General features: G+C 35.9%; 1 protein-coding gene across 3 annotated transcripts; it reads right to left on the bottom strand.

Moving 5' to 3' along the window:
- Positions 1-6,291: 6,291 nt before the first annotated feature.
- LOC116158904 (putative nuclease HARBI1) lies at positions 6,292-7,874 on the bottom strand. Of its 3 annotated transcripts, none has more exons than XM_031471767.1 (4): positions 7,456-7,874; positions 7,229-7,415; positions 6,861-7,174; positions 6,292-6,813 (listed from the first exon to the last, which is right to left on the bottom strand). In XM_031471767.1, the coding sequence occupies exons 1-4, from the start codon at positions 7,676-7,678 to the stop codon at positions 6,338-6,340; spliced, it is 1,200 nt and encodes a 399-aa protein (XP_031327627.1). In that variant the 5' UTR covers positions 7,679-7,874; the 3' UTR covers positions 6,292-6,337. The 3 variants fall into 3 exon arrangements, with proteins under 3 accessions (XP_031327627.1, XP_031327629.1, XP_031327628.1); XM_031471769.1 differs by having other exon boundaries at positions 7,229-7,400; XM_031471768.1 differs by having other exon boundaries at positions 7,229-7,409; positions 7,456-7,873.
- Positions 7,875-8,998: the final 1,124 nt, after the last annotated feature.

The following is an 8,998-nucleotide window of genomic DNA, read 5'->3' as shown; positions in this document are numbered from 1 at the left end:
TCAAGTGACATTTCCATAGCACTCGTGAACTTACGAATACCCAGCCCACTTAATTGGACATGTATTCGAGTATAACGTCTATATCATTTCATTGTATTCCCTATTTTTAAATTATACTGCAGGTATAATAAAAAATACTATAAGACACACGTGTATAATTGGTCTTTAAAGCACTTGCAACGTTAAAGGCACTTCGCTTCGAGTCGTGCCCTTAAACTCGTTGCGGGTGCTATAAAGACTTGATTATACACTTGTATCTTAATATACTATTTTGAATTTTTAGTTCGTAATCGTCTAATTTTTTTTAACTAATCTAATCTCCTCCTTAGAATTTATCCAGTTACCAAAATGTCGTCCACAAAGACAACTCCTGAAATGTCTGCTAACAATGTTTCCCTAATTTTTTTAAAATAGCGGGAGCATTAATGATCTCAAAAGGACATCTGGTATGACAATACATATAACCCTTTATGTGTATTTATGGTAAGTAGTTTTTTTTATATTTTTAATAATCGCTAATTATTGAAATGCTTGACAAATCTATTTTTGAAAATGTATCTCCCCCTCTCAATTCGCTAAAACATCATTAATATTTGGCAATGGATTTTTCAAAACCGAATTTACAATAATTCAAAAATCATCACATATCCGTAGTTTCAAATTGCCATTATTCCGAAAACTTGACAGGTTCGAGTATGCCCAATTTTACTAATCTATTTAATTCTCCTTCAACCTTATCCTTTAGTTAGGGCTATCGATGGGCTTCTGTGTTTACAAAATTATCTTGGCTAACATAATTTGATTTAACGCGCACTGATGTTTACATACCGTTGATATGTGACATTTTTTACCACACGTATAACGTATAAATTAGCACGAAAATAGCACTTACTTGGTTTGTGGTTGTCTTACCATACGCCGTGCATCTTCCATGGATCTTTGACCTCATTGTTGGAGTCCTGGAACTGCACTTCCGCTTATCTCGCGTTGCCCCCACACTGCCACTGGTTTGCGGTCGGGGTCTTTTGGGCGCATAATTTAGCAATTCTCCGACTTAGTTTTGTCGGATTGGGATTCCAATTTCCCCTTTCCGGCTTCCACCATTTCCTTACCCCTGGGAATGTCAATTCATTTACTGAACCCAAAATTGGGTTTTCCTTCATATTAATCGCTTCAAAATAGGACCTTTTTTCATACCGTTCACGAACATATCGGGTTTTAGTATTGAACGCAGTTGGGAAAACCACACGTTTGATAGCATATTCTGTAACTTTATTTATAATAAATAATTGTCCCAATTGAGCTTTGAAAATACTCGATTCCGATACCGTATAATCGAATTTATTTAGATAACCCGAACTTGCGGCCATTTCGTACGAACGCGATTTAATATGTACACAATTGTACATAATTTACTCGACACAAAATGCTAGTCTAAATCAAGACTTGTCGAAGGAGCGATCCTAAAGAGGCTACTCGAACAAATGCCAAGGAAAAAAATGAATAATTTCAAGTAAAGTTTTCATTCATAAGTAAATACACGGCAAGGATTACCAATACAAATTCCCTCGTCAAAATTCAGGCAATGAAAATCTGTCATGTTTCCTAAACTAACCAAAGAGCAGCAAATTACAGCGATAATTACGCTTACCGCTATCAATTTTGACATTCCAATTTCACATAAAATAAGAAACATTATTAGAATGCAAAATTAACAAATTGAGGTGTAACGTTTGAGTAAAATTTTTATTCGGCGACGTGATCTTACTACTGGTAATTTATAGTCGGTTTGAAGGTATTATCGCGTTTTGTGATTAATGTTTGGTCAGTGTTTATTTTTCTGCTTGGATATTTTTGTTTTTTTTTCTTTTACGTCCTTTTGACAAGTTATTCAACAAGCTTACTTCAAAAGTACGTTGAAAATATGCAAAAATACATTCGTCAATTACTTCCTAAATGTAATTAATTATGTTTTACGTACCCAAAGTCTATTAAAGGGCGGAACTTTTTTTAATGGAAGTTTCAAGCTTATGATACGGTGGAAATTTTAAAAGGGTGTTGATAACGACCGAATGCTTTCGCTTCGAAAGATATTACCATATTTCTTTCCCGTTCCTTATTCCACTTGAAGATTGTGGGTTGATCAGAAGTTAATTAAGATAATTATTTCGAAAATTCGAACGTTAATTAAAAAAATCGAAGCCTATATCGTTAAAAGTTACACGTGCGTTAGAATATCATTAAATCTGGCCATCATTACAGCTTTGTTCCCTCCTTCACTTTCTGAAAACTGTTGTTGATCTGCCTAAAAGACTATTAACCTGAAACGTTGCGAGTGATAGTTTAATTTCTTCTGTTGTGTAAACAAGGCTCAATTAAAACTTAATCGTCTCTGGTTACTGCGGTTCATTTGCCAATTACGTCTTGTGTAGACAAGCTTTCCTAATTAATTACTGCCTTGACATTACGTAACGTGTATGATGTGAAAATTATATCGAATATCCCAGACTTAGAATTTAGTATTCCGCCCGGGTCGTATCCCTCATTTTTTTCGTTTTCTCTTCCTTTTTGCGGCATTATCCGTATTTTACAGTTCATTACACATATTTCGTATTCCATTTCCAGTCGAATTTGCTTATTTCATTTTATCTTTCATATTAAAAACATGAATTTCTGATGCGCGTGAATTTTATATATATAGCCGGAGAGAAATTCTCTTCTGGCTGCAAACAACATTAATAATTGTCACGGTATGAATTACGGAGCAAATTTCTTAGTACGGACTTTTCTTTGCTTCCATGATTAATGTTGAAATGAATTTATGCATAAATGGATTTGCAAAAATATGTAGATATCATTGTTTTATTGTAGGTATGTACATTAGAGTTTTCATTTTAGAACAAAATAGGTACACGTGTCTACACGTTACGAAGACGTATCCATTGTTAGCGCAATTCCACAAAAATTTAAAAAATGCGCTATTGTGGCCACTTTGCCCATCCGCCCGACCGATCGCTACTAGTTTTTTATGTTAAGAGCTATTGTTCTACTTTTTTCGGTATGTGGTTCGTTATGGTGTCGAGGCTTGCACCAAAGGAAAGAAGTTCAACATGTTGACCTAGTCGTCCAACTGTTGCTCTACCACTCAACCTACACAGCTAACACAAAATAATGGGTCAACACAAAATAAGTACCCCGTTGCCGGCAATGTGTGTGCAGGGAAAGCACTTCAATTTGCTAACCTGCATCTATATGCCGCGCCGGCCGTTATGTCGCCGCTATTCATATGCAAGCATCTTTTAAATGCTGAGAAAGTGCTGCTAATGTGCTACTTTTATATGCTATATAGGTGCAGTGGCAATGCACTTAAGGTGTCGCAAATATTGCCTCCTATGGATGAAATTTGTAATTAATTGCACACAGGGCCAGTACCAATGAAATACACTTAATATGTACCTACTATTTTTTTTATTGAAATTTAAAATTTTTTAATACTTGCTAAATGTCAAAATATCTTAGGCTTTACAAGATAAAATATAAACTACTACGATTCTAATACACATACATCTGAAAATAGGTTTCAAAATAAAATGAACTGTTACTAATTTTTTTTTCTATTTTCCCTCCCGCCTTCACGATCAGGTGCATTGCGTAAATATACTTTGATGATATCTCCCACTTCACGTTGGGTAGCATTTTTGGATATTTGAGGTATTTCTAGGCGTTTGAAGTAATGTTCGAGCATCCATTGGTAGATCAGTTAATGGATTTACCTTAACCCATTTCAATAACTCGCTCGCAATGTGAGAAATTTTATAACGTTTAGCCCATCTCTGTAAAAATATTATACATTTGTTGCTTTCTATTAATTTAATGTTATCAGATTCCTGAGAAGAATTTTCATCGTTTGTGATTTTAGATTCTGAAGACAATATTGAAGGATAGGTGGCTAAATTTTGGTCAACAAATGGAATTGCTGTTCACGGTCGAGCAGTTTTTCTGTGTGATCGTCTAACAGTGAAGCTAAAGCGCAATTTGTACCAACGTTTTTAGTAGCGACTACATTATCCTTTGTTTCCATCAAATCGTTGGTCTTCTCTTTCGCCTCCAAACTCCCTTCTACGTTAATCAAATTAACAACTTCTAACAAATTCCTTTTTACATTTCTCTGTCTTTGACGGATACTTTTTCGTTTGTAAATATTGGACAACATAGTTGAAACAAAGTTTGGTTGCACTTGATTAAACAATTGTAGAAAAACACCTAAAAGATTTCACAAAAGAGCTCTAGAATAAAATCCTACCAAACAATTACAACAGTAAATTCGCGCTTATTTTTTGCACAGTATGCTGACAACAAATTAGGTTAGGATTACTATTTATGTCAATTGTTATATTTTTCAATTGTTGCTACAACCAAATCTTACCTATAGTTTCCACACACGGACATATTTGCACGATATACTTAACTTAAGGTACAAATAAGTATATTTACTTCACAAAAGCACAAAAAGTAAAAACCATAAGCGTAAATTGTTTATAGACTGTGACGTAAGTACCGTATATAAGTGTACCAACCACCAAGTACCAACATACTTTCAATTTTTAGTGTGTAGGGATACCAACCGCGACATAATTAACTCTTACTCCTCCAACTTCAGCGTTGGAAAAGTGGCAGCAATGCACACTACAACCTGTAGTAATAATACAACTGCTAAATGCAAGCGCTGTGTTACCTTACCATTCTACCAGCACTTCCGATATATGCTGCTTTAATGATTTCCCAGGTGTATTGGCCGATTGTCCCATGTACAATACATTTAAGATTATGTCGCGTATACAGTGCATTAACAGTATTAAATAAGTACTGTTATTAAGCGCTGTATAAAACTAAGTCGGCCGAAAGTTCCCCGGCAACCGCTGGTTAGCTGGGTAAGTGTATCATTCGCACGCTTTACACATACATGTAAGAAAATTTTTTTTTTACAAATGTAACATGTTTGCTCACTTAACAACCTACACTTCATTTTTTTTTAAAAGACTGTATAGAAGGACAATTTTTTAATATATTAAAATATCTGTTGTAACGGGTAATACACTGACAAATGCCCGTTCGAAAAAGTAACTATTGTGGGAGGGACATCTAGAGGCGTTTTCGGAAATTCAACCGGGTTAGGTAGGTTCTTAGCGAGTTGTAACCCAAGCGTTCGATTATTCACACCGGTTATTTTGTCTGCGTTCGAAAACTAGATCAGGTTGGCAACTCGGTTGTTTAGTAATAACTCTGGTCAGTGAGTAGGGTACGTCTGTATTGTAGGTTATGTTTTGATTGAAGTGTTTACCTTTTTGTTTGACAAAATCGTCAATAGAAGACTTTTAGTTTTATTATTTGCTACAATCAAAAATGAATAGGGTGCTCGCACGATGTGAAATCTGCGACTTTTTATCATATGAAAATATTGTTAATGAACATATTCGAACAACTCATGCCCCTGATTTGGAATCCCGTGAAAGTACAGAGGTTGAAAATTGGCAGCAAGAGGATATAACCCTCAACAATGAAGATTATTATGAGAATCATGATTATGGCGTATCTCAGGAGCAGGAAACACCAATAGTGACTCAACGTAGCCAAGCAAGTGCATCCGAGCCTCAAAATCATCATTGGCAAGATAATGAAATAAAGCTATTGATATCACTGTATGAGGAACATAAAACAAGATTTGAAGACAAGTCTACAACAAACAGGAAAGTTTGGCAACAAATTGCCGAACTGATGAATGCAAATGGTTACATGGTCACATGGGAGCAGTGCGAAAATAAATTCAAAAATTTAAAAAAACAGTACAAAAAGGTGATTGACCACAATGCTGTCACAGGTAGAAATAGATTACAATTTAAATATTTTGACATTATGGATAATTTACTGCATCAAAATCCTGAGATAAATCCACCAGCAGAATGCAGCAGCCTGAATGTGGTAGGTTTTAATGTTTTATACTTTTCATTTAAATTTGTTCCTCGAGTTTAGCATTTCCATCAATATTTTGAATCTTTCATGTACTTTTGTTATAGGAACCAGAATGTCCAAATAGTCCCATCAATGATAGTGGGAGGAGCACCCCATCATGCAGTACACAGCTTCGACCAAATAATAAACGTAAGAACAAGGAAAATGAGCCAGTTTGGTTTAAAAAATTTCGCGAAGATATGGATAAACGCCACCAAGAGAAAATGAAAATGCAAGAACGCTTGATTAATGTAATCGAAAAGCATTTAAATACATAATTAAAGCAACATGTACATTGTAAAATAAATACTAATCTTACAAAATTTTGTTAATTTATAATTTCTGCGATATCATCACGTTTAATGCGTCCTTTAGTGTCTAAGTTTCTATCATTAATACCTACAGCAACATTAGCATCTGCATCTTCTTGATACGGCTCTACATCTAAATCATTTGCATCAACACAAATATTATGTAAAACACAACAACTTATAATAACGCTGGGAATTACTTTGGTGTCATATATATTTACGTATCTCAAAATGCGGAATCTACCTTTTAACAGCCCATATGCTTGCTCAATAGCTACTCTTGTAGCAGAGTGCTTGTAATTATAATTTTTCTGTTTTCGACTCAAATGTCCATTGTCTTTGTAAGGCGTAAGTAGGTGACTTGCATTTGAATACGCTGAATCACCTAACAAGTGATAATCTGAGGGCACGAGATCATGAATATTGTGGTTCAATTTTTTTCCTAAGGGAGACATTTTTAATACCCTGGCATCATGGACACTTCCAGGGGGACCTAATGAGTTCATAAATGATAGTATCCTTTTTAATTAATAACTTTACCGGCATAACAATCGATAAATTTATATCTAGCATTACAAACTCCTTGTAAGACAATTGAATAATATTTGTTTCTGTTGATGTAAGAGTTTGCCATATTGTGTGGGGCCACTATTGGTATGTGCGTTCCATCAATCGTACCTATAACATTTGGAAATCCTTGTCTTTTACGAAATGCAGTGGAGAAGCACTGTCTCTGTGATTCATTTTTAGGCCACTGAATTACATCTGACGCAATTGAAACTAAAGTATCTACAACTTTTCTAAAGTAACACCATGCTGTTGAAATGGTCAGATCAAATCTATCGGCGACGGTTCTGTAAGACTGGAAATGTTAACCATTTTCAGAGTAATTATACAATTCATTTTACCTGTACGACTCTTGATTTGCGAGAATCCATAGACCTACTAATAACTGTGTTTTCGCATCATTTCCAGGTCTCCCAGTGTGGTGTACGGAACTAGCCATTGACAACTTATCACCAATTTTAATTAGCACTTCCTCAAAGCTCATTTTCGTCAATCGGAAATGTTTACGGAAATCTACAATACCTATGACTTTTAACTGGTACCTACGCAATTTAATATTTTTAATTACCATCTAAACTGTAGCTTTCTACAATGGCAACATAATTCTTAATGCATACACGTTTACTTTCCCCATGTTCTCTCGTAGTTAAAAGTTGTTGACTAACAATCACATTGTCATCATCGTCGTCGGAATCTACTACAGATGTCCAAAACGCAAGGAGTGCTGCTGTAGCGCGTTTTCTACTTGTGCCAAGAATAGTAGAATGGATTATACTATCCTTGTTAGACATGTTTATGTAGGTTATGTCACGGTTAGGAATATTAGGTTATGTAAAAACGTTCGGAAAACATATAACTCGAGTTGCGAACCTGTGTAGGTTACCTACCAACTGGGTTATTTACTCGGGCATAATTTCCGAAAACGCCTTAGATATCCCCTATAATGTAGATTTAAACGTCAGTTCTAATAAAAAATTACATGTTGCCTAATTTAGCCATTCTATAATTTATTAATATTTTAAAAACTGTCATTTTAGCACATTCCATGTGTGCGCAGGCGTTCGAGAGAGCAGTGCGAACGATCAAATTTCAAATTAAGATATTGATTTGTCAGGTTACTCCATTTAGTCGAAGCAAGTTGAGCCAATTCGATCCAAATACCAACAAATAAATCCTACTAAAATATACCTACTCTAAATAAATACTTAAAATGTAATTAATTTTTCTAGAAGTGTTAAAGTTACCATTTTTGTAGAAAATTACTCTCTTTCAATCCAATACACATCACATTCGTTTAATTGGCTTCCACATGAGGAAACTTTTAAGTTGACTCTGACCTCATCACCTTGATAAGCACGTTTAAACGTTGAGTAAATTGTCTGGACTTTGATCGGCAACAAACTTGTACTTTACACTAACCTTTGGACTTTGAATGGCGAGAAATGGACTTTGAGACCGTTCGGTAACCTTTAGACTTTACACGAATCCTTGGACTTTGACCGGAAACCAACTTTTAGACATTGAACAGCTGCGAATGGACTTTGAATGACTTAGAACAGGTGTGTAATGGACTTTCGCCGGTCAGCAACCTTTGGACTTTGTCCGATCGGCAACCTTTGGACTTTGAACAGCGGGTGGACTTTGTTCGATAGCTTGACCTACTTTTACAACGAACTTTGACCGGTCAGCAACTTTTGGGTTTTGAATAGCGGAGAATGGACTTTGAACAGTGTGGACTTCCATCGATAGCTTCACCTACCTTGATCTGACCTTGAAATGTGCGCATGCACGCACAACCAAGACCTGCCAGTCTTCTTCCAGATCATGGCGAGTGTACACGCGAAGTGATATGTCTCTTGTGCAATGACGTTTTTGTGTAAGAGGCTGTCTGGACGGATTATCGCATAGATCACTGTGGAGCAAATTAAGATAAGTAAAATGGCGAGTAAAATTCCCGGGCCAATTGACAAAATAACCCCCCAGGGGGCCAACCTCCGAAATACCGCGGGGTCACACCCCTGGCCAACTGCCGAAATACTCCAGGACCAACTACCGAAATACCCCAATTGCCCAAATTTGACCTTGCACCCCAGGCCAATTGCCAAAATTTG

The sequence above is a fragment of the Photinus pyralis genome, unplaced genomic scaffold, assembly GCF_008802855.1.
Source record: "Photinus pyralis isolate 1611_PpyrPB1 unplaced genomic scaffold, Ppyr1.3 Ppyr1.4_LG1, whole genome shotgun sequence".
Taxonomy (NCBI): Eukaryota; Metazoa; Arthropoda; class Insecta; order Coleoptera; family Lampyridae; genus Photinus; species Photinus pyralis.
Note: the sequence above shows the minus strand (reverse complement) of the source record. Positions and strands in the feature narration are given on the sequence as shown.